This window comes from Hemicordylus capensis, chromosome 4 (assembly GCF_027244095.1).
Source record: "Hemicordylus capensis ecotype Gifberg chromosome 4, rHemCap1.1.pri, whole genome shotgun sequence".
NCBI lineage: Eukaryota > Metazoa > Chordata > Lepidosauria > Squamata > Cordylidae > Hemicordylus > Hemicordylus capensis.
This window is the reverse complement of record NC_069660.1, coordinates 137,952,816-137,979,666: the sequence shown is the minus strand read 5'-3', so window position 1 is coordinate 137,979,666 and position 26,851 is coordinate 137,952,816. Positions and strand designations below refer to the sequence as shown.

Below are 26,851 nucleotides of genomic sequence, written 5' to 3'. Positions count from 1 at the left end.
TTCTGTATAGGGTGGCTATATTTACTGCCTTTAAATATTTGGTTGTCGTGAAGTGATGTAGTTGTAGAGGGGTTTTCATTCCCAGCTGTCCTCAATATTGATTTTAGTTGATTTATATACATTGAGTATTATTGTTCCTGTATCTTGTTCCTGATAAATTTCTGGGCTACAGTATTGAAGGCAACTGTTTCAAGATTTTCATCTTTCAGGATGAAAATGTAAATTTTTGTTGTCATACTTTTTATGCCTCTACTCCCCACACTTCCCCCAAAGTATTTTATGTCGGTATTTATTTGGAAAGTGATGTGAGAGATCGATTACTTGATTTTTAAACATCACCATGAAGAATATTTTTTTACATGTATTTTATTGGAACACATTTGCACAGGGGGCTCAAGATTATAGGCCAATCCTATGCAAACAGCTGTTCAAGTCAGCTATGTATTTGATATGAAATATTGTAAATAATTAGAAAGCTGTGGAAAAGAAGACTCTTTTCAGAATAAAACATCATAGCGATATGCAAATAAAATATTTGCAAAACAGACTGTTTAGCTCATTGTACCAAGGTTGTATATTTTAAAGCATTTGATTGGGTGACAAACATAGGATTTTAGTCATACAGAAAGAGGAGTACTATATATTAGCAGCTTACCCCCGGCATGTTTACTTGGAAGTATGTCCCATTATGTTCAGTGGGGCTTACTTTCAAGTAAATGTGCATAGGGTGCACATTTCCCCTGTGCTGATTGGCTGGTTGTATCAGCACAGATTGGTTGGTCACTTAGGGGAAATCCTATGCACACTTAGTGTGAGTAAGCTTTATTGGCTATAGTGGACTTACTTCCAAGTAATGCACCAGCTTGCTCTGTAAATGTTCTGTATAGATTGTTCTCATGTGCACCATAAAGACACATGAGAATAAGACGTGTAGCACATGATTTTTATCCTTGTCATTAGCAGTAATTTATGTACTATAGATCTATCAGTGTACATACTAATGTCCTTTGTAAAGCAATATAACAGCAAACTAAATTTAGACTGTGGGGAAAGCTAAGGCAACAACAGAGATAAATGAGGAGGAAAAGTGGAAGGGTAACACATCCTAATCCTGTGGAAAGAGGGTAGGCAAGAGTAACACGGGATGAACCGGAGAAAACATAGTAACAAAAAGTTAGGTTTTGTTTCAGTTGAGGTTAAGGAGTAAGGCATTAAGCCCATAGACACAGGAGAGGTGCCTATGGCATTCTCTAAAAGTCCCCCCCCCTTCCCATTTTGTATCTAATTGCTTGAAAATGCCAATTGAGAATAATTTTCATTCATTTGTATGAATATTAGATAGAATAGGGGGAAAGGCATACTCGTGTTCATAGATGATTAAGTTCCAGTTGCTAGAGATGCAGTAAGGAAGCCTTGATGAGTTTTGACGTAAATCAATACCAATGCAGACTAGCACCAGGAAACTGTTGTCTGTGGCCTAGTGGTTTCCTCTAAGAGCCTGTATGAAGAAATCTGAACCCATGCCGGCTGCATTATAAGTGCTCAGTTGGCATATTGAATGTAGAGACATGGGCTTGGCAACAGTTTTTAGAATGTGAAATAAAATACTGGAACCAGTTATTGGTGCAAAGTGGGTGAACATTTTGTATCTGCCCTACAGGGTTTCTTTAAACGAACAGTCCAGAACAACAAAAGGTACACATGCATAGAAAACCAGAGCTGCCAGATTGACAAAACTCAACGGAAACGTTGCCCATATTGTCGGTTTCAAAAATGCCTAAGTGTTGGGATGAAGTTGGAAGGTAAGACAAAGAGGGTTTTTTTCTGCACATTTATAAATGTGTACTCTGCAGTATGTTAGCAGTTAAGAAATTTATGCCATTTTGAACTCTATATTAAAGTTTTGGTCCAAGTGATTGGTTGTAACTGCTGGTGCTCGTGGTTACTTCGGAACAGCTTTTGTCCAAAGGGGTTCTCCTATAACACTTGCTGTTGTTGTGTTTGGAGAGAAGTTTAATTGTGTTCGACAGAAGTGGCAAGTTGCAAGTATAACTTTATAGTTACAGCATACCAGAAGAATGTAGAACAATCCAGCTAACAATAAATACTTGAACAAAGAAAATGGATCCCTTTTAAACAAACAGAATTTAATCAGCACAATAATAACAAATTACTGAGAGATGGTTTCAACAGTTTCTGCAGCAGCTATCCATCTGTAGCAGGATGAGTGTTAAATGCAAACCATGGCATAGAGCCAGTCTGGCATATTGGATATTTTCCTCATGCACAATTGGCCATTCTTATGTATCAATGGAATCCTCTGCATGGAGGGATTGTGCAACTGGGCTAATGATTAGTGAAATAATCATTGAAAGTATGACTGGTATTTAATAGAGAAGGACAGCAGGATTTCTCTTTTCTAATTACCGTAAACACCCTGAAAAATATAATAGGATTCTGAGCTGGGTTTCAGATTTTACTAACCAATAGTTGTACCAGTCCATTAAATTTATAGGATTAAAAAAAAATACTATTATGAAGAGTGCCCTCTAAACTATCAGCACTGAGGACTTGGGTACACAACTAATAGCCACTTTGCTGGCTCAGAAAGGCAAGCTAAGAACTGCATCATCTTGTATTGGGATTCGCTGATTCACAGTAAACTGCCATTCAAACATATGAAAATCTATTATTCATTTCACCTTGGAAACCAAAGTTGTCTCAAATAAAATGTTGTTGTTGTTGTTGTTGTTGTTGTTGTTGTTAACCATATTTTTGCAATACCTGATACAGCATTCAGTTCTCTCTCCATTAGATCATTGACATTGCCTGTTTTAAGGGAATGCTGCAAAAAAATTTTTTTTTTGAATTAGTTTCTGGGGTTTCAAATATCAGCAATGTGAGCAAAATACAGAGGAAACTCTGACCTTCTGTATTTGAATTTATATATATAAACAGTGGTGGTGGCATGGCTATGAAGATTCCAAGGTAGATATTTACATGATTTTGAGTTTTGCCCAAGATTTAAAAAGTGGCTTTAAAATCAATCAATGCATTTTAACAACCAGAAGAGCATTATCCTATAGTCCTGAAAGCTTTAAATGGTGTGTCTGGAAGTAAATGGTGTATTTCAATATTTTTGTGGTTGTTTTGGTTCAGGTGTGTTTTTCTGTCCTGGGGGTGAAAGTATATTAAAAATTAGGCATGCCATCTCTCACAACCCCATATATCTTAAAAAGCATTTCTATTGTGGTGGTGAGATGCATTTAAATGTTCGTATTAATTGCTTGATTATGCAGTGTAAGGCAAATAATTAATCAACTAAAATTATTGCATAGGTAAGCAGTCTTATTTTTCTATAGTACATGTCACAGTGTCACATATACAGATTGCAGTCCACAAACCACTTATTCCAGAATACTTTTGCTTAATGGGCAGCTAAGCCTGAATTTAAATGAATTTCATTCTATTGCAGACCTAGAATTAGAGAAGTCTAGCCTACAGTCTGCTGACTACCTCATGGTGGAACTAGAAGCTATCTCACAAAATGCATATTTCCAAATCCATGTTTCTCAATATATTGTGAAGGCAGGGGTACTTGCAGGAGAGAATTGGTCAGTGTTAAAGCCCTCCCATGCTAGCTGATTTTCCTCTGCAAATGCACCCCAAGTCAGGCTCTCTGCAGGTTTTAGGACTTGTTTCAGAGAGAAGGGGGCCAGGGATCTGCAAGCAAGCAAGAACTAGCAAGTGAAGGGTTAAGCGCTAGCAAGTGAAGAGAGCCAGCGTGGTGTAGTGGTTAGAGTGCTGGACTAGGACCAGGGAGACCCAAGTTCAAATCCCCACTCAGCCATGATACTTGCTGGGTGACTCTGGGCCAGTCACTTCTCTCTCAGCCTAACCTACTTCACAGGGTAGTTGTGAGGAGAAACTTAAGTATGTAGTATATCGCTCTGGGTTCCTTGGAGGAGGAGCAGGATATAAAATGATGATGATGATGAGAACAACAACAACAAACAAACAAACAAACAAACAAAGGCATGACAAGGTAGCATGGATGATACACTGAAACATCTGCAAAAAATACAAGCTACCTGTAGCCAAAAATTGGTGGGACCATAAAATTGAAAAAGTTGAAGAAAATGAAGATGTAAAAATATTATGGGACTTTTGACTACAAACAGACAAACATCTGCCACACAATACACCAGATATAACTGTAGTCAAGAAGAAAGAAAAACAAGTCAAAATAATCGACATAGCAATACCAGGGGATAGCAGAATAGAAGACAAAGAAATAGAAAAATCACAAAATAAAAAGATCTACAAATTGAAATTGAAAGGCTGTGGCAGAAGAAGACCAAAATAACCCCAGTAATAATTGGCGCCATAGGTGCAATCCCAAAAGACCTTGAAGAGCACCTCAACACCATAGAGGCCACAGAAATCACCATCAGCCAATTACAAAATGCAACTTTACTGGGAACACCCTATATTCTGCGACGATATCTATAATAATAACAGCAACAACACTGATAATGAAATTCAGTCATCCCAGGTCCTTGAGAAGGACTTGATGTCTGGATAAAACAAACCAGTCAATAACTCCTGTCTGACTGTGTTTTTATATGACCAGTTTTTTTTATTTCAGCCAGAGCATTACTTGACTTTTATGCCTACCATATCACTACAGTTCCCATATGGTGATGATCATGCAGGACATCAGTCTGTTCTCATTGTTTTAATGTGCAGCCTATCTTACACACACACACACACACACACACACACACACACACACACACACACATACACTCAGTCTCTCATTAACTAGAAGGATCAGTACATCTAATTTCATAACTGGACGATCAGAAATTGACCAATGAGCAGAGCACATTGTAAGAGATTGGAAAAGGATGGTATATTGCTGTAGCTAGTAAACCTTCCAGATAATGTACGTATGTCTTTAGTTATAGTATAAATATAACTAATTAGTATAACTAATTAGTATAACTAATGGTGTCTGTGACAAGCTTTTTTTATTACCTTACCACCCTTATGGTGCTGTCACATAACCCAACATCCCTTTTGTTATCAGCAGAATGAGAAGAAATGCATACTCTCATAATTGTAAATGCCTGTGACATTTATATGCATGTTTCCTTGATTGTGATACATGGTCTTAAATTCTAGTTCATAAATTACAGTTTAGGCTGAAATCATTAATTGTTAACATCTTTATGATAATGCCTGATCCTCTGTGTACCTAAGACTTCTAATACATTTTTAATGGCACACTAATCCTTAAGATAAAAAGCTGTGGAACGTAACCTCAAGCCATCTCAGCATGTCACCAAACTGTCAAAGGCCCTTCTCACCATCTAATTGCCATTGGGAAGGGAAGACTTGGTGAAACCCACTCGCTGCTTCATCTTAACTATGTCATGGAGACACACTCCTGTGGCAGAGACTACCACTGTGACCCCCAGGAAGCTGTTGGTTGGCTTTGCTTGACTCCTCCTCAGTCCTAATGCTTTTATAAGCTGAATGACATCATTAGTTACAGGATCAATTCATCTTTAGTGTAGCTGACAACATAACACTGGTTCTTAAGACATCTATACCCTACCTGGGGAAACATCTCCAGAAGTTGAAAAAAACTTCAAATAGTTATGCTGAAATAAACAAAAGGGATCTAATAGTCTTATGGCTGTTATTTTTCTGAAAATCTGTGGACTCTGAGCTTTCAAACAGCATTAAGAATGAAGGCTGTGAGAAAATGAATTCCTCCAAGTGGGATGAGTGCAAAAATAGGATAAAGTTAATGAACATTTTAAGATTCAGTTATTAAAAGGACTTGGCACAATCTGCCAAATTATGCACTTGGTGGGGGGGAGGGTCCCATTGGTTTTGAAGAGTGTTAAGAATGTGCTTTGCTCTCCTCAGCCAAAATAAATGAGGACAAAAGATCCATTTGACTTTTGTCAAAAACAGGTGCCCCCTGTTTTTCCTTCCTTCCAAATGAGCATATTTTGATCAAACCAAATCAAAGAAAACCAACATATATCACAGTATGTATGTATGTATTTATTTATAAACTTATATTCCACTTTTCCTCCGAGGAGCTCAGAGTAGAGTACATGGTTATTTTTATCCTCACAACAACCCTGTGAGGTTGGTTAGGCTGAGAGATTCATGACTGGCCCAGAGTCACCCAGTGAGTTTCATGGTTAAATGTGGATTTGAACTCAGGTCTTCTCGGTCCTAGTCCAGCATTCTAACCACTACACTATGCTGGCTCTAGATCTATTTATACAGCACCATCAATGTACATGGCACATCGACATAAGCAAAAAAGGAAATACAGATCCCTGTCCCAAGGAGATTGCAATCTAAAATATGTTTGTGTTCTGAAATTCAAGTGAATATGGCTGTTTGCTTAATACTGAGAATGTAACATCTGCCATTTTTTTGTTCTCCACTTACAACAGCCGTGAGAGCTGACCGGATGCGTGGGGGTCGAAACAAATTTGGACCAATGTACAAGAGGGACAGGGCACTGAAGCAGCAGAAAAAAGCTCTCATCCGAGCAAATGGACTCAAGTTGGAAGCCATGACTCAGGTGATTCAAGCAATGCCCACTGACCTAACAATATCCTCTGCAATCCAGAATATCCACTCTGCCTCCAAAGGCCTACCTCTGAACCATACAGCCTTGCCTCCCACAGACTATGACAGAAGTCCCTTTGTAACCTCTCCCATTAGCATGACAATGCCGCCACATGGCAGCCTACAAGGTTACCAGACCTACGGTCACTTTCCAAGCCGTGCTATCAAGTCTGAGTACCCCGATCCTTACACCAGCTCCCCAGAGTCAATAATGGGCTACTCTTACATGGATGGTTATCATCAGACAAGCTCACCAGCAAGTATTCCTCACCTGATATTGGAACTCTTGAAGTGTGAGCCAGATGAGCCGCAGGTCCAGGCTAAGATCATGGCATACTTGCAGCAAGAGCAAGCCAACAGAAGCAAACATGAAAAGCTCAATACGTTTGGGCTTATGTGTAAAATGGCTGACCAAACCCTCTTCTCCATTGTCGAGTGGGCCAGGAGTAGCATCTTCTTCAGAGAACTTAAGGTAAGTTATATGATGGTTTCATATTACATGATCTTCAATCTAGTACTCTGGTAGGATTTATCATTTTGCCCAGCATGGCTAACATTCACTCACTGTTCTTTAGTTGAATGACGTTTATTTGAATAAAATGTCAAGCAATTGTGCTACTTCTCATCTGCTCATTCGCAGTACCAGAAAGAACCAGGCCGCCATTCTTCCATGGATTCCCAGACCAAAATTTAAAAATAGGAGCCACTGAAGAATTATGGTGTCTATCCTGTGGTGCCGTGCATTGCTGGGGTGCTATGCCTTATTATGGTGATTGTAGTCAACTAGAACAGCACTAATGACAGCACTAATGACACCCCCAGCAATAGATAAAATAATTCAATTTTCTCATATCAAAAGAATCCCTTCAGGTGAAGGGACTGTGTCAAATGTGTACTTATTTGGTGTGGGGGGGAGCCAGTAGTGTACAAAAGCTTTTAAAGTTAAATTCCTCTAAACATCAGAGGGTGCTAGAGAAACAGACCCTTGCATAAGCTACCAATTCCTACTTAGAGCCAGCAGAAATCGGGAATCAGACTAGTTAAGAGGTTGGCAAAGCTGGGTATTTTGTGGCTGTTAACTCTGGAGTGGAATCCATAGAAAATCATATGAGGAACATCCAAAGGAGCTGGGAATTCCTAGCTTGGAGAAAAGAATAAGTGAGCTGCGATGACAGCTTTAAAGGATAACAGAAAGAAGAGAAGATCATTTTTGAAATCCACTGCAGATAGGACAAAGAGCAATAGGTTTAAACATCTGGAAAGTAGATTTCACTTGATTATTAAGGGGAAGAACATGAAGAGCGATTCACTAATGGGAGAGGCTACCTTGAGAGGTCGTAGAATGCCATTTCTCAGATGATTCCAATGAAAGGTTGAACAAGAATCTGCCAGGTATCATGTATAGCACAGCCTATTTGAGGAGAAAGAATTGCACCTGGGTGCTTTCCAGACTAGACCCTACAACGGGGTCAGGACAAATCTTGGAAGTCTGCTTCCACACTTCCTGTGTCATGACACCGTAGTCCCTATGCAGACAGCAGGGTGCCGTTCACATTTCCAAAACCTTGTTGCGAATTTAATCGCTGCAATATAGAGCAAGGACGTCGTATATCCGGTATGAAAAAGATGCTGTTTTTTCGGGATGTCAGGTGCTGTGAGGATGCTCCCCCTGCTGCTTACATTCCGAATGCAACTTGCCCGAATGGAGGCATTTTGCTGATGATGAGCAGCTAGTCTGGAAAGCACCCCACTGATTCTTTGGAAGTCCTTTGACTCTAGAAGTCTTCTACTGCAAAGTGCTATATTGCACACCAAGGGGGAGGGAGGGAGCTGCAAAATTGTGACTGTTCGTGACAAAAGAAAGAAAAAGGATTGGCTAAATGGTGTGATGTCACACTTATGAGTTCATTTCTCTAGCACAAACATTCCGTTCGTAATTACTTATTGTCAATTGGCATGATTCCTTGCTTTCCCCACATTTCACAGCAGTCCCAAAAGTTGTTTCAAAAATTACACAATACGTTTGTAGCATGAGATGCATCATTCTAGACTTACCACATCAGACTGTAGGTGGGAGGTCATATTTCTGAATGCATCCTCCATAAAAAGCTCCCTGTATGTAGAAGAATATCAGAGAGAGGGCTATGCCATATGTTTTCATCTCATATGCACATTTACTATATGCAGTGAGGCTTTTCTTGTTTTTTAACATGGGGAAGCATTCAGAAATATGACCCTTCCACCTGCAGCTTCAGGTGGTACAATCCAGAGTTCTGCCACCTCAGTCGACTACTTCAGTCTCCATTATATGAAGAACAGCCATTAATCTTTGTCAATTCCTTTCAATATTGCCCCCATGTCCCGGCCATTTGTTGTGCCTCTTTGCTTTCCTCTCTTTCCTGATTGTGTCCACGCACCTCCCCATCCCTTACTTTCTTTGTATGAGAACCTCTAAGCACAAATGCCTACACCTCAGTGTCCACATTGGGGAGAAAGAGAATTGCTTGGAAGTGTAAAAACATGGATTTGTGTTTTACTTAAATATTACATTAATCATTTTCAATGAAGCTTCTGGTTTTGTCAATTGAAAGTAGACTGTAAACTTTCACCAGTTTAAATGATAGATTAAACAACTAAAAGTTGTAGTTAGTTAATCAGTATATGTGGGGGAGCTTAGTAATAAGAGCAAATGCTACTCTGGAAAGTGCATGTAAAGGAGATACTGGTTTATTGTCTATTTGATTTACTGCAATATAAGGGATGAAAAGAGAATATAGAAAAGTCACGTAGCAAGAAGTGCTAGCTTTATTTATTGAATTATACGTTATTTTCCATCAGTACCTCAAAATGCAGTATATTGAGGTATTGGCACTAGTTAAATAGATTTCAATTTAATTGATTACTCACTCAATGAACCAGTTAAAAAGCAGGTGATTAATCAACTTAAATGTCTTTAATTATTAGAAGAAAATAATAAAAAGACATTCTTTATCTGTAATAAATGGAGTACATTACAGATTTTCAAGACGTGTGCTGGGGAAGTCATGATATCTCTTATGTGCATTTAAGGAGGTTCCGTATTAGAGCATTAACTTCTTATAAGCATTTTCAAAAAGTCTGCCATACTTTATGGATAGTTATCCATAACTTCTAGAGACTATTCTACCACACATCTACCTCTGATATGTGGTACAATTTTCCTTATGATGATATAGGTGACCAAGCCACATCAAATAATCTGAAACCATCTAGGGAATATTTTACCACACAAGAACCCTGAAATGTGGTACAATTCTCCTTATGATGATATACGTGGCCAAGCTACCTCGGGATAAGAAAGCTTGCATCAGGGTAGTTTGAGTTGTCTGTAAGGATTCTATGGTTTGTTTTTGAGATAGTAAAGAAAACCACTGTCATGAATTCCTGTCACTTCAGGCTATCCATGTTCAGTCATGCAGAAGAGGGCAACCAAGATGACTGGGGGCCTAGAGCACCTTTCTTATGAGGAAAGGCTACAATACCTGGGGCTTTTTAGTTTAGAAAAAAGACGACTGTGGGAAGACATGATAGAGTTCTATAAAATCATGCATGGTGTGGAGCAAGTGGATAGAGAGAAATTCTTCTTCCTCTCACATAACACTAGAACCAGGGGTCATCCCATGAAACTGATTGCCAGGAAATCTAGGACCAACAAATGGAAGTACTTTTTCACATAACACATAATCCACTTGTGGAATTCTCTGCCACAAGATGTGGTGACAGCCAACAACTTGGATGGCTTTAAGAGGGGTTTGGATAACTTTATGGAGGAGAGGTCTATCATCGGCTACTAGTCGGAGGGCTAAAGGCCACCTTCAGCCTCAAAAGCAGGATGCCTCTGAGAGAGGAGGGCTGGTCTAAGAGAGGAGAGCTGGTCTTGTGGTAGCAAGCATGACTTGTCCCCATAGCTAAGCAGGGTCTGCCCTGGTTGCATATGAATGGGAGACTTGATGTGTGAGCACTGCAAGACATTCCCCTCAGGGGATGAAGCCGCTCTGGGAAGAGCAGAAGGTTTCAAGTTCCCTCTTTGGCTTCTCCAAGATAGGGCTGAGAGAGATTCATGCCTGCAACCTTGGAGAAGCCACTGCCAGTCTGTGAAGACAATACTGAGCTAGATAGACCAATGGTCTGACTCAGTATATGGCAGCTTCCTATGTTCCTATGTGGCTTCCAGAGGCATCTCGTGGGCCACTGTGCGAAACAGGATGCTGGACTAGATGGGCCTTGGGCCTGATCCAGCAGAGCTGTTCTTATGTGCTTATGTTCAATGAAGACACATGGGGGAGATGTGGCATTGTGGCAGCAGGCTCCATCCCCAATGTATGCACATTCATTGAACATGGGGGCTCTGTTCAGGTGTTCAGTGAATGTATGCAGGTCAGGGATGAAGCCTGCTGTCCCTCCCACGTGTTCACTGAACACACACTGAACAGATTTAATGTCTCTTCCTGAATGTCCAATTGCCACTCATGGAAATGCTCCCTTGCTTCAGCTTAATGGGTTGCCAACTCTTGCATGCAATCCTGTGGTTACTGATAGCTCTTCTATAGTTAAGGGAAAGAAGTTCCGTATCCCTCAACCTCTGTTGTGGCATTAACACCCTGTAAGCTGCCTTGTGAGGCCTCTGGGCTTAAAAGATGGATTATATATCATAAACTAACTACAGTCATTGTACGGTGTGGAGAGCCAGTCTTGTGAAGGTGAGTATGAATTGTCCCCTTTGCTAAGCAGGCTTCACTTTGGTTTGCATTTGGATGAGTGACTACATGTGAGAGCTGCTGTAAGATGTCCCTCTTAGGGTACAGAGCTGTAGTTCAGTAGTCGAGCATCTGTTTGCATGCAGAAGGTCCCAAGCTCAGTCTCTGGCACCTCCAGGTAGGGGTGGGAGAGACTCCTGCCTGGATCCTTAGAGAGCTGCTGCCAGTCAGTGTGGACAATATTGAGCTAGATGGACTCATGGTCTGACTTGGTATAAGGCAGCTTCCCATATTCCCGACTAGGGTTCTCCCATACCGACACAAGTTTGATTTCACAGCCAGAAGGGAGGAAATGAAGGAGCAGCACAAAGAAGGGCAGGATTTGGGAGTGATCCCAAGGGCATGGGTCCCAGGGCATAGTCTGGAGGCACAGCTCCCTTGCTGAAGGAAAGCACATTTAGGTCTGGTCGGTGCCTGGTTTGAAGACCACCTAGCATTCCATGGGAGAAAGGTGGGATATAAATAAAATAAATAATCATCAGAGAGGGCATGGTTTTAAAGGTTGCGTTGAAATCAACAAGGTTTCTCATTCCCTTCATTTTAAGCACATAGCTTAAAAAGCATGTCGTTTTGATAATAATAATAAAATAAATAAATAAATAATAAAGTAATATTTGATAATAAGTAATGTGGATATTCGAGACAAACATTTAATTCAAATATTTTCACGACTCTGCAGAGTGTAAATCTGAACATGAATGTGTGGTGCCCAAGTCAATCTCCAGTTGTACGCAGGGACCTGGAGACTGCAATTTACTTAGCATAAACAATAAGGAAAAGTTAGCAGGCGCTAGTTTGTGCCCTGGTCTTCACTTCATCTAAGGAAAATTATTGCAGAAATGCTGGAGATTTGATTGAGATATAATACAGGTAGAGCAAGAGTCAGAAGTTCTCCTTTGCACACTCCATTGAAATGAATGGGAGCTGCACAGGTGCGCTACGAAGCTACTTTTCAGCCCCTGTTTATTTCAGTGGGGCTTGTGCAGAGAACGTCTTGCAGGATTGTGCCCTTATTTCTTCACCCTTTGGTCTGGCAGTTGAAACTCTCTGCAATCTGGATGTCTTGTGCTAATTAGAGCGCTAAATGGAACTTCCACGTGCAGAGGCAGTATACCTCTGATTACTAGGTAATGAACACCAACAACAGTTGGAGGGCTTTTGCTTCCATGACCAGCTTGTGAGCTTTCCAGGAACATCTGGCTGGACGGCCACTAGTAGAAACAGCATGCTGGGCTCAAGGCTTGATCTTTGGTCTAATCAGCCGAGCTGTGATATTTCTATAAAGGATCATGGCTGAGTGAAGGGGTGCTCAAGTTTCTCCCATCCTCAACAGGCCTTTTGAAGATTAAAAGGAATTCGGGGGGGGGACATGAGGCTATTCACACGCACAGCAAAGATCGGGGTTCACTGCCTTCGCCCGATCTTTGCTGCATGAGTGAACCGTCAGGAGCCATGAGGCTCCTAGCAGTGGCTCTGCCTGTGGAGCCCACCTCCAAAATGAGGTTAAGGGAGTACATGTTCTCTTAGCTCCATTTTGTTGATCATCTGCTAGCCCTGGCTGCAGCCGGGGCTGGGAGACTGTGGGGCTCCAGTATTGGGGAGATCCCCATAATGCACCACACATGTGTGCAGTGCACTATGGGATTTCTGGGAGTGGGATGGGGCGATGCGTCCCAGCCACGACCCTCCGCCACTGCTGGAGAGAGCTGGAGTCCATGTGGGTACACAATCCGCATGCCCAGCATGGATGGGGCAATCGTCTGCAGGGGAGGTAAGGTTTTACAGCTTTTCTCTCCGTGTGCTCCTAGCCCTTTCTCATGGATTGTGAGAAAGAGTTCCATGACTCTCATGTATATGTGCTGTTCAATCAAAATTAAGAGTTAACAACCAGAGACTTTGCAGTAGTTCTGCTAAGTGGTGCCACCTGGCCCCAAGCTGTCAACATAGAGACACCAATGTACAATAGTTATTCTTAGCATTCAGATAGTGCTTTTTGAGTGGCCAAAGCAGTCCACGTATACATTATGACGTTTGTGCTCACAAACTGCATTAAAAAGGTGTGTGGAACGTGGCATCTGTGGCAGGAGAACTTGCTGAACAGCTACTTTATCTGCATAGCTCTGCTCTGAGCCCGTTTCTTACTTTATGCCAGAGGGTGACAAAATAATAGACCGTTGGTAAGTGACAATTCCTCACACACATACAATACGAATATGACAGATATTTATATACCGCTTTTCAACAAGAATTCCCAAGCGGTTTATAAATAAATAAATAAAATAAAATAAAATAAAATAAAATAAAAATGGCTCTCTGTCCCCAAAGGGCTCACAATCTAAAAAAGAAACATAAGAGAGACTCCAGCAACAGCCACTGGAGGGATGCTGTGCTAGGGATGGATAGGGCCAGTTGATCTCCCCCTGCGAAATAAAGAGAATCACCACTTTTAAAAGGTGCCTCTTTTACTCAGTTAGCAGGAGCAAAATACCATATGGTTCCCAGTGGAAAGAGGAAGACCATGGGCCAACCTACAGAACTTCAGGCAGATGCCAGAGTCCAGATGTCCCAGCAGGACACTCCTACTGAAATCTGCACTGGCCCCTTTTTAACCCCACCCCCTTTCTCATTTTAGTGCTGCCATAGCAGCCACTGCAGTTCACTCACAATGCCCCCTGGTGTACATCAAAGGCTTGGGGCATGGGGGGGATTTAAAATGGCGGCTTCATCCATGCTGGTACTGAGAGGAATACCACTACTGTTGGCCACTGCCACTGTCTGCCACATAGTCAGCCTATCAGAGTCCCACAGCATTGAGTGGAGCACAGCTGCAGCTGCCACTGTCGAGCAGGAAGGGGGCTTCCTATAGGGCCATTTTTTCAAGGCCTCCTCAACCTCAGCTGGCCCTGAAGAGAGGGCAGAAGACGTAGAAGGGCAGAGACAGGAAGGACAAGAGAACCAAGAATAAGAAGAGATAAATACAGGCAACTGTACTTAGCCTTCTTATGGTTTGGGATGAAGTCCAAGGCATTAAGCCAAGAACAACACAGAAAAGGCGGCCTTTGAGGAGGGACATGTGTGTGAGAGAGTCACACAAGTGTTCTGAAAGGAGTTCCAGGCATAAGGGGCAGCAAGGGAGAATGTGTAGAGTCGATTAAGAGAGCAGAAGGCCTTCAAGTGGATAAAGGTGGCAGAACTGGTGGAGCACTTCTGCTTTGTCTAGGCCTTTCTGAGTCTAAATGTAAAATCTACATAGGCTAGAGCATGGGATGGCAGGACAACAGTAGTTTGTGATGTACCCTCATTGTAAACAGAGGGCCCATAGGCCTAGTTACCGCAAAGAGACGGGCCTGCTCTCCTGTCTGCCTTTCCCATGTTGGACCACTGCCTGACCCCTGGCTCAAGTAATCAGAAGCAAAACCTCATCAATACATTACTGGGCGGGACTGCATATATAATATCATTCGTACTATGGTAGCAATGGACTTATACATTTGTCCAAAAGGGTGGCCACACCAGAATGTACATTCAACTTAAAATGGGTTATCTTCTACTTTCTGCCTGAGATATACTGTATTAAGGACCACTTTCTTCTACATGTATCTGCCCATCTTCAAGGTCGTTTAAGAGGGCCCTCTTGTAAGCACATATGGTGGAGGCTCAGTTTGTGGTTATTAGGAAGAAGGCCTTCTCTGTTATTTTCTCCACATTATGGAACTCCTCCCTCCCATTGGAAATATACTTGGCTCCCTCCTTGGTCACTTTTAGACGGATGCTAAAGAACTTGGCTCTTTCAGTAGGCCTTTGGAAATTGTGGGAGTATTATCTTATTTCAAATGGGATTGCTGGTTACTCCTGTTCCCATTTCTCTGTTTTTAATGACTGTTTTAGTAGTTTTATGACTGGTTTTTATAATGTATGTAACTTTGATCTTTTTTATAGTTTGTTTCAATTGTATATCTTTTTGCATTTGAAAGCTACCTTGAAATTTTGGGAAATGCAAGGTAGAAAACCCCTTTCAAAACAAACCTTAGAAAATATCATGAACAAAGACACTAGGTGAACACAGATTATGATTTACTTATTGCAGGTGTCCATGTAGTCATTTGATAAGCCATTCATTTGTATTATTCTGCCAAATGCTGAGGAGAATTTTTTTATCACATTCATGCTAAATCAGCAGCCTGGGAGAAACAGAAAAGTGATAAAAATTATTCTCATCTCTTGGCAGTGTGTTGTAGATGACCAGCTTACCAAGTGGTTAGATGTGCAATGCGGTAACCTCCTGAGACAGCCCAAGATATTCTGGTGCCTGGGGCAGAACATGGAGATGGCACTCTTATGGTGTGAAGTCTATAATAAACAAACAAAACAAAAATAGTCAATTTGCTGCCCTTTAATGATATCATTAAATCAGGGACTTAAGATACGACTGTTAAACAGTAGGGCCAACCATGTTTACAACTGTGGGCATATAGTAATTTCTCACGACTCTGTTCATGACACTGTGATGGTGTCGCAGCTGCTGGGTCCAAACGGATTCCCCTTTCCTACCATGATGTCAACAGTTAGGATTGTGCCATTAAAATCACAAACTATGTTTCACACGTTAGCATTTGTGGCAAGGAAATGACAGCCTGAGTGAGTCAATTTAGTGTGGCAAAAATGTTTGGCAGGATGGACAAAAGCTGTTAGCAAAACTTTTATTCACTGCTATGTTCAGCGTTGCTCCTAGCAACTGGGAAGAAACTAAGCTCTATCTTCATTGACATGAAAGCCGCAATCCTATGCATGCTTATCTCGGAGCAAGCCCCATTGAACACAGGAAAGCTTACTTCTGAGCAAACATGCACAGGACTAGGCTGGGTAAGAAAGAAGTGATACGCTTCTAACTAAATCCGACTCTTTCACTTGGTGAAGGAAAGGTTGCTTTGGAAATGTGCTGCTAAATAAAAATCTTGGATCCAGTACCTTTAATGATTATTTAAAAGGAGCTAAGGTAACAATAAACACAGGAAATATACATGAATAAAGTGTTCTGAAAAGTCAGGCAACAAGTCTTTTAAGACTATAAATACCACTTAAGCTAGGTCACTATTATTAGCAAAGGTTGAACAAAAGAAGACGTCCAGAAATAGATACAGTGATCTGAGTAAGGGATGGTATGAAATGTCTTGTTTAACCTTACGCAGATATTGTTGCCATAGCATAGGAAATGGTTTTAGCTGGCTCATGAGTTCTGCGGGGATGAAGGATGTTTCCATGTTGTCCATTTGCCAAGGAAATTCCTTAACAGGCCTGTTTGCTAAACAGAGGAAATATCAGCCTACTGGGGTGTCACTGAACGTGATGGAAACATCTATCTTCATTCTGTTGCTAGCTGCTATCAGTTTGGTCTGCTGAGTTGTATGGACTTCATTGTATTTATAGTAATACATAGTATCTATGGTGTACTTTTTGAGCAACGCCAGTGGTGTAAAATAGCAAATATCTCTTGCAGGTGCTATTGGTCTTCAAGTCCCCTCTCGCCACGACTTTTTCCCAGCACCATTCCTCCCTTCTGTGGCCATATTCTTCTTTAATGGACTAAATATGAAGTGATAATATAAATATGGCTCTGAGCATATGCAGAGTGCCTTCCCCTCCCCACTGAGCAGCTGCAGCTTCTCAGAGAATTAAGGAGCATCTTTTTGAATGGCAACTTCTGTCACTAAAATTCATGGCCTCTTAGCACAAAATGTTATTATTGTTATACTACATAATGTCATATCCTAGCTTATATGCAAGGACACACGGAACAAGAAACTGTTTTTCTCTTCCATTAGAAACAATATTCCAATAAGCAAGTATGTGCCAACATGACCGCAATTTCCAATCTTTCAAAATGATACAGGACATCCCAGCAGGGTGATAAAGTTTTCCTGTGTTCCAATAATAAAGCTTGTCCATTCCGTACCAGTAATTTCCAGTTCCTTTGTAGCTGGACAGCTTGTGAAGACAAACTCACTCCTAAGTAGCCAACCTGCAACATCAGTGGGGGAGTCGGAAACAGATGTTCGCCAGGCTATACAAATTGTTGTCACTGTCAATATTATGTGGCACTTTCCCCAATGAAAATTGTTTGTGGATGGAAAAGAATGTAATGGTGGGGGCATGGGGGGGAATTGTGTCACAAAGGGTTATATTTTTTATGAGAGGTGAAATGTACTTTTAAGAGACAAGGTTTACATGGAAGTGGATTTTTACAAACATGGTACAGTGCACTGGCATTTAAAATGTTATCAGAATTTAGCACTGGTTTTAGTAGTCTGCCTTTTTGCCTAGGACTGTCTTTGTCCTCACAGTTGGTATGAAATAGATTATCCAGCCAAATTTAAGTAATCATTCCAGTTGATTTAAGTCAGAGAGATTTAAGCATGTGCTTAAATCAGTAGGTTTGAAGAATTTTCCAGCATATTCAAGCAGACAGAGGGAAAATATTACATCTTATAAAGCCATATCAATTGAAAACACATATTTTTATAAAGCCTGTGATTGATCATTTTTATAAAATGTTATTTGGTTTTTAAAACATATATTTCCATCTATGTGTTTAGCCAGTACAAAATAACCAACCTTGTTCCTACCCTCATAATTTCATGAGAAGTTCTCTTCAGTGGCAAAATTTCATGTGTAGAATAGGAGGATATAGTTTGTTCAAATTACATTTTTTTAAATTTCCCATGGTTATATTGGGGTATTGTATTCTGCTCATCTATATGTCAGTTGGGATGTAAACATCATCTTCAGAGAGCCTAAAAATCAACTCAAAATCCAGGACTTTAGCCTACTCTGTTGGCAGTCACATTATAGGACAGGAATATCTTACTGTACAACATCACTAACCACATTCCCATGAATGCAATTGTTACATAGGTCTTCAGCACAGGCATACCACAGGAATAAACATCAAGCTTAAGAAAACTATAATTACGACATTTCAGCCTGAGTAAAATAACTTTAAAGCCATAGAACTAATAGTTTGATTTATTCTCTCCCACCTTTTAAAAATGGCATTTCCATTTCCATAATGTTTATGTTGTGGCTTAAGGTGCCCTAAACCAGACACCTTAAGCCACAAAATCAACTTTTCTTTTTAGTAATGTTTAGTATAGGATGCTTGAAATGCTTTTTATCAGAACACAGAAGAAATTGATCTTCAATGTATCCTTTTTTAAACTGCCACATCATTCCTTTTCAAAGGTTTCAGTGAGTTTCCAGAAACCTTTATAATGTTGGACATAATCTCAAGGCATATTGTTAACAGTAAACGGTGGTTTCATTAAACGATTTCCTTTAGACAGCCCGTTTCCCTGCTTCACTTTCTGTTTTCATTTGTGGTAAGAGCAGAATAAATAAACTCACTAGCTGGATAACAGAGAATATGCCACTGAAGGATCTACTTCTGAGCATAAGTATAGTCAGATGCAGAATAGAACTCTAATGTGCTCTGAACCATGGTTTGCAAATCCAGATCCAGTCTTCAGGATGTTGCCTTCCTTTCCATTCCTTCTCTACACTCTTAAGCAATTTCCCGCTTTCTTGCCTTGCCAGCATGAACTATGATTTTCAGTCATATGTGTTCTGACTCATACCATGATTAATGCTAACCAGGTATAATTTGCAAAATGATGTCAAACCATAATTTCATATTCTGGATTATGATGGAAGCAAGGTTAGCACTGATGCATGTGTAACTCTAAACTATGGTTATTGCTAACATGGGAGGAAAGGGGGGAATTTGCTCTGGAGAGGATGGAGGAATGGAGAGGAAGTGCTAATTTCCAAGGTGAGATCTTGATTTTAAAATCATGTTTAAAGGAAGCCAATGTAATCAGAGCTGCTGATCGTGCTAGTACAACCTAAAATAGTTTTTCAAGTTATAGGCACACAACTCAGTTAAGTTTAATTTGATTTCAGCTGTCTAGCAACACAGTTCTGGATATTTGAAGCAGAATACCTGTTCATGAACCTCCTGTAGCATTCCTTCAGTAAAGTAAAGTGTGCCATAGAGTCGGTGTTGACTCCTGGAGGTTTTACAGACCAGGCTTCCCCACCCCCACAATCCACTCCTGATGTGCCAGTCCACATATTCGTTGGATTTAACCTGACCTCCCTGCGAGCTATCAGGGACCAGGACAGACAGGGCTTTGTTTTTCTCCAAAGGGAAACTGCAAATTCTGGTTTAGCCCAGGTATGTCCAGGGTAAAAAAATTCCTCTATTTCCAGCAGGTTTTGGAAAAATTCTGGGGCTTCTGCTTTCTCCAAAGGTGTTTATGGAGGTACTGATGGCTATGCAAAGGAGGTGCTGATGGCTCTGCGAATGGTCCATCTAATCCCTCAAATCTGCTGCGAAGCAGATTCACTCTTCAGATACCCTGAGGCATAGAGCCATGTGTGAAAAACCTCCTGGCAACCACAGAGCCCTGTGGTTGTTTTTGGTAGAATGGCATAATATGATTGTCACAATTTCAGGGACAGTGCTAGGTGACGCTATATGCTTATCATTCCCACAACTGGGGATGACATTTAACACTCATACTCAAGAATAAGCTAATCAGATTTCAAGCTGGTACCAAACTCAAGTGAGCAGTTACCACCTTTCTGTTTTCATTTACTCCTAGGCGGCTAAGGGTTTGGCCACCCAAACAGCTTAAAACCCGACTACAAATCTTTCATATCCATTTAGTGAGGCTGAGTGGTGAGTGGAAAGGAAAAGGTTGCTCTTTTCCCTTTCCTTCTCCTTGAAAAATCTCTATAGAGTGCAATGAAGGGAGTACTTTAACCTCATAGTACACATCCTCCCAGTCCTGATTCCCCCCTTCATGATACTTCCTTTAAGGTGTCTGAGCAGGCTGATATCGAGGCTCTCCACACAAGCAGGGCAGAGAACCAAGGAGGGTTCTGCGGGGAGAGCGAGCTTGACCCACTCTCCCTGCAGACGAGGCCGGGAGGCTTGTTGTAGCCTCCCAGTTGGGGGGGTGGTGTCTCCTCGTGAGTTGGTGAGGCACGGAGCAGTGCCATGGTGACTCATGGTCGGGGGGGGGGAATGGGGTTAGCAGAGTGCTTGCTCCACTAACCTTGCTTAAGGGTGGGGGCATTGACGGAGGTTTGCTGCCAGGAGCCACATGGCTCCCGTTGCAGCACACGAGCAGCAGGAACCGGGCTGGGCTCCCTTCGCCTGGTTCCTGCTGCTCATGAGAATGGCCTCTATGTATCTCTTCCCTCTGCCTTCCCTTTCCCTCCTTTTTTTCTTTTTCAAAACCAACAGATCCCCTGACCCAAGAGACCTCAATATTCTATTGCTACTGGAAGTTTATGGAAACATGTTGGGATTTAAAAAGAAAAAAAAAACTTTTTTTCTTTTCAAACGTATCAGTCTCTGCATACCTTGAAAGTCCCCTGAGAATGTAGAATCCACTACCTTGTTTTTGGAGGCCCTGTTTCACTTCCAGACTGGTAGGTACTCAACCACCTGAATTTGCTATTAGGAGGAATGATAGTAGGTCGGGTAAAGTGACTTCTTCTCAGTGCTCTGTGCAGAGGCTTTCTTACCCCTGGACTTCCAGGCTGAAGTCCAGGGCCTCCACACCCCCTGGGGCCCCCCAAATCCCCTGCCTGTGTGGTATGGTCACTGCACTGTGCCGGTGGCTGAGCTTGACCTCTGCTTTAGAGACAGAGGGGGAGTGGGGAAAGAAATACGTGGGATAGGAATATGTTAAGTTGCATGTTGAAATATTTCTGCTAATGCATATTTGCACATATATACCTGTTTTATATTCTTACATTCATAGGAATATAGGAAACTGCCATATACTGAGTCAGACCATTGGTCTGTCTAGCTCAGTATTGTCTTCACAGACTGGCAGCGGCTTCTCCAAGGTTGCAGGCAGGAAACTCTCTCAGCCCTATCTTGGAGAAGCCAGGGAGGGAACTTGAAACCTTCTGCTCTTCCCAGAGCGGCTTCATCCCCTGAGGGGAATATCTTGCAGTGCTCACACTTCTAGTCTCCCATTCATATGCAACCAGGGCAGACCCTGCTTAGCTATGGGGACAAGTCATGCTTGCTACCACAAGACCAGCTCTTTCTGTGAGTTCAGTTGGCGTTTGTGCCCTAAAGAACTCATGTGTTAAAAATACTGTGAAGCTCTTCTCACGATCAGTGAGAAGAGTTTGGGGGCTAACTGTAGGGACAGCAGTCTCTCCCCGCAGACGAGCAGCCTCTCGTAGCTGGGCGGCTAGATCGGCCACCCACACGACTGCCAGCTGCATCACGGAGCTGGCAGGGGTGGTGGGGATTGGGGGCCATGCGGCCCCCGGAAGTTCCAGGATGCCCCGCCTGAGCACACGGGGCATTCTGGAGGGGCCCCCGAGCCCGGGTGGCTGCTTGTAGCCTCCTGGTTGGGGGTCTACTCGTGTGTCGCCGCGTGCCGCAGCAACGCATGAGCAAAAAGATGAGGTTAGTGGAGCACTTACTCCATTAACCTCGTCTTAAGGGAGGGGTAGTTAGGCGGGCTAGCCACCTTGGGAACACCGGGCTCGCCTGCGAGCTCGGTGGTTCCCACGATCCCTGGAAAGCGGGCTAAGCTCCCTTAGCCTGCTTTCTAGTGATCGTGAGAACAGCTTCTGTGTGTGTCACAGTGTGTGTGTGTGTGTGTAGAGAGATGGTGCTTAACTTACAGTGGGTGGGGCGGCGTTCCAAAGGCCTTTAGGTCCAAGCTCCAAAGTTATCCAGGTGCACCTCTGGCTCTTTGCTAAATTTCCCTAATGGTTTTCTGATCATCACCAGACATTTTCTTTCTTTTTGATCACTCAGACTTTCAGAGCCTGCAATAGAGACATCAGTATTCTCGGGCACCTTAGCCAGCTTCAATCTCTGTTTTACACAATCCACCTAGATATCTGACTTGCTCAAACACATCAATGAATTCCTTTTGAATAGCTACTTTATTCCAGCTGCTGTTTTTCTCCTGTGTTTCCAGTCATTCCACTGTCCACTTTTAGTCTATTCTGGAATTGCACTTTGATCAGAGTTTGGTATAACTTACAGTACTTACTGCCTAGCAGGGGCACCGTACTCTGATCATCTACAGCCACCAAGTCTAGCCTGCACTTCTTGTTTGTCTTTGGGTTACCAATTTTGAACGTTCATTCTCCGATTGGTTTCTGTGTAGAATGATGATACGTTGTTAACAGCTGGTTAGTCTCTTCCAATGGAATGCTGGAGTTCCCTAGGTGTATGAGGATAATGTTGCAGCTGGCAGCACAGACTAATTGGCATCATACAGTTTTACTCTCTAGTAATGCATACAATTGTTTCTGGTGCCTTTTTAAAAAAATTTGTGCACTGTGATTTGTACTTGAATCTCCCTCTCTTTCTCTATTAGGTATGCCTACTAAGGTAAAGTGTGCCGTCAAGTCAGTGTCGACTCCTGGTGCCCATGGAGCCTTGTGGGGTTTTTTTTGGTAGAATACAGGAGGGGTTTACCATTGCCTCCTCCCACGCAGTATGAGATGATGCTTTTCAGCATCTTCCTATATCATTGCTGCCTGATATAGTACCAGTGGGGATTCGAACTGGCAACTTTCTGCTTGTTAGTCAAGCATTTCCCCACTGTGCCACTTCAGGTGCCTACTAGCATCTTCAAATTTATACCATTCACTGTCAGTGCCTTCCCCAACTGCTGTATCTTTCCACTGTTTCGTTCTTTCTGGGTTTGCAGTGAACATCAGATTAGCCCATTACTGTAGCCAAGGTATGATGGTTGCAAGTGTGTCTTACTTATCTCTCTCTCTTTCTCCAACCACATGTAAAAACAGTTTCTGCATGTGGATTAAGCACCTTCTTCCAGGTCTTCCATGCCTGGGTTAAATTCTGAGCTTTCATGTTAATGTAACTGGTGACTTCAGGCTCTCCATTTTCACCCCTCCCCGCCTTTCCCCTAAGGTTTTTTGCTAACTCACAGTTCTTGTTCTGCTTAGAGTCAGCCGCCACCACCACCACCATGTTTCAAGACTGTAGGATTCCGCCCCGCAGCATCAAGCAGACTCTGTAGGACTTTCCCCCACATCAAATGAAATGTGCGTTTTTATGTATATAAAGAACTTTTCTGGGCCTGTAGCCTCCTTTCTCTCCTCAGGCCAGAGGAAATGGTATTGGTCTTAACTAGTTCCTGATTCCTCTCAAGAAGCACAACACAACCACGCGGCCTCTAGTGGTTCTTTTTCATATTGTCTCACTGTCCCTGCTCCACTTTAAATCTTGTTCCCCACCCCCACCTGCTTTGTAGGGGTTTGATGGCAACCCAAACCTGACACACACACACAGCTGCCATTACATCTAGTTAGGCTCTTAGGTGCTGAATGGGGCTGTAGCTCAGTGGCAGAGCATTTGCTGAGCATGCAAAAGGTCCCAGGTTCAATCCTTGGCATTTCCCAGTATGAGAAAAATTCCCTCTTGAAGCCCTAGAGAGCTGCTGCCAGTCAAAGCAGAAATATTAAGCTAGATGGACCAGCGGTCTGACTCAGATGGCAGCTTCCTATGTTCCTAAATTCTAAAGGCCAGGGCCTCAAAAAGAGTTACCAAAATGTTCCTAATGTTACTTAAAGCATTTCTGGCCTAGTGAAGTAGGCAAACCAGTTTTATGTAGTTGGAAACCCTAGCCGTTGTCTCTTTGATCACCACTAATGATGAAGTAATAATCCCACATGGGGGGTGGAGAGGGGAATGTAGGTGGGATCCTAACAAAAAAGTAGCCATTCGGTTTAGATTGGGCATGGGGGGGGGGGACACCCAGACACACATTCTGTATGAAAATGATGACAACAGAATGCAAGCAGTACCAAACTGAGCCCAAATATACTGTAGTCTTTCTCAGTAGAAATGAGGAAGGATCAGGCTGTCACACGTGTGCTGCAGTTAATGAACTCAACTTCAAAGATTCTTCAGGCTCTTGGTGACAGGCTCATCTCTAAACATTGAATACAGTCGTTATTAAATGGGGTTCCAAACTCCTTTAAAACCCAGCTTGTAACAACAGTTGGAATCAAGCTTGTTAACCATCTTATACAACTTGGGACCTCAACATTGATAACAGAGCCCAGGCTTGGTTATTATTATCCTGAAAACTCACCATTTCCATGAAACCTTTGGCACAACCCCTTAATCCTCATACCCTATGGGAATTAAGAGTATGTACATGTAACTGAAAGAAATACATATAGGTCCCCTGTTTATTCCTGCTTCCACTTCTTTCCCCTTCCTTTGTTGCATGTTAGATTCTAAGCATCTTTGGAGAGAGCCCTGGGACTTTATAAAGCACCATGCATATACATACATATACTATCTATCTATCTATCTATCTATCTATCTATCTATCTATCTATCTATCTACACACACACACACACACATAAATTTCTTGTTTACACAGTCAGACAGGTGCTATTGACTGTTTTATCCAGACATCGAGTCCTTCCCAAGGACCTGGGATGGCTGAATTTTATCATCAATACTGTTGGTTATTATAGATATTGTCGCAAAATATAGGCTGTTCCCAGTAAAGCTGCTTTTTGTAATTGGCTGATGGTGATTTCTGTGACCCCTATGGTGTTGAGGTGCTCTTCAAGTTGTTTTGGAATTGCACCCAGGGCGCCAATTACCACAGGGATTATTTTGGTCTTTTTCTGCCACAGCCTTTCAATTTCAATTTGTAGATCTTTGTATTTTGTAATTTTTTCTATTTGTTTTTCTTCTATTCTGCTATCCCCTGGTATTGCTATGTCGATTATTTTGACTTGTTTTTCTTTCTTCTTGACTACAGTTATATCTGGTGTATTGTGTGGCAGATGTTTGTCTGTTTGTAGTCGGAAGTCCCATAATATTTTTACATCTTCATTTTCTACCACTTTTTCAGTTTTATGGTCCCACCAATTCTTGGCTACAGGTAGCTTGTATTTTTTGCAGCTGTTCCAGTGTATCATCCCTGCTACCTCGTCATGCCTTTGTTTGTAGTCAGTCTGTGCGATCTTTTTACAACAACTGATTAGGTGGTCCACTGTTTCATCTGCTTCTTTACAAAGGCGGCACTTGCTGTTTGTTGTTGACTTTTTGACTTTTGCTCTTATTGCATTTGTTCTTAGTGCCTGTTCTTGTGCAGCCAGTATTAAACCCTCTGTTTCTTTCTTCAAGTTGCCATTCTTAAGCCATTGCCATGTCTTGGTGATGTCTGATTTTCCACTTATATTGTGCAAATATTGACCATGCAGTGGCTTCTTTTTCCATTTTTCTGCTCGGTTCTTGACTTGTTCTTTCTTGTAGGCCTGCTTTGTTTCGTTGGTGTTGAATAGTTTCGCGTTATTGACCATTTGAAGTGCATCTTCTTCACTGTCCTTGATACATTCTTCAAGGCCTCTTTTCTCCTCCTCTACTGTTTGATGGACTTGCAGCATTCCTCTTCCACCTGAGCTGCAAGGGAGGTAGAGCCTATCTACATCACTGCGGGGGTGCAGAGCATGATTGATGGTCATGATTTTCCTGGTCTTACGATCTAGCGTCTCTAGCTCTGCCTGGGTCCAGTCTATTATTCCTACAGTGTATCTGATAACAGGTATATCCCAGGTGTTTATGGCTTGTATGGTGTTCCCGCCATTGAGTTTGGACTTTAGGATTTTTTAAACTCTCCTGATGTATTCACTTCCAATTTTTCTTTTAAATTCAGTGTGTGCAATGTTATCAGGCTGGAGAATGCCCAAGTATTTGTAATGTTCTTTCTCTTCCAGGTTCTTGATCTTTCTTCCATTGGGCAGTTCTAATCTATTCCTTCTGTTTTTCTTATTTTCCCTCTGTTCATTATTAATGCAGCACACTTGTCTAGTCCAAACTCCATTGCTATATCGCTACTGAATATACGGACAGTGTTTAACAGTGATTCAATTTCTGACTGGGACTTTCCATACAACTTCAGATCATCCATGTACAGCAAATGGTTTATTTTACTTGATGTTTTAGATGTTTGGTATCTGAGGCCTGTTTTGTTTAGTATTTGTGAAAGTGGAGTCATGGCGATTACGTGGCAAGGAGAGCTAGTCTTGTGGTAGCAAGCATGACTTGTCCCTATAGCTAAGCAGGGTCTGCCCTGGTTGCATATGAATGGGAGACTTGATGTGTGAACACTGTAAGATATTCCCCTCAGGGGATTAAGCTGCTCTGGGAAGAGCAGAAGGTTTCAAGTTCCCTCCCTGGCTTCTCCAAGATAGGACTGGGAGAGATTCCTGCCTGCAACCTTGGAGAAGCTGCTGCCAGTCTGTGAAGACAATACTGAGCTAGATAGACCAATGGTCTGACTCACTATATGGA

General features: G+C 42.0%; 1 protein-coding gene across 3 annotated transcripts in view; it reads left to right on the top strand.

Annotated features, from left to right (window-relative positions):
• Positions 1–26,851, top strand: part of NR5A2 (nuclear receptor subfamily 5 group A member 2) — a 159,480-nt gene that overhangs the window by 17,409 nt on the left and 115,220 nt on the right. For all 3 annotated transcript variants that reach the window (XM_053248338.1, XM_053248337.1, XM_053248339.1), the window contains exons 3-4: positions 1,661–1,802; positions 6,486–7,135. In XM_053248338.1, coding sequence (XP_053104313.1) covers positions 1,661–1,802; positions 6,486–7,135 — 792 coding nt within the window. The remainder of the gene's footprint in view (positions 1–1,660; positions 1,803–6,485; positions 7,136–26,851) is intronic.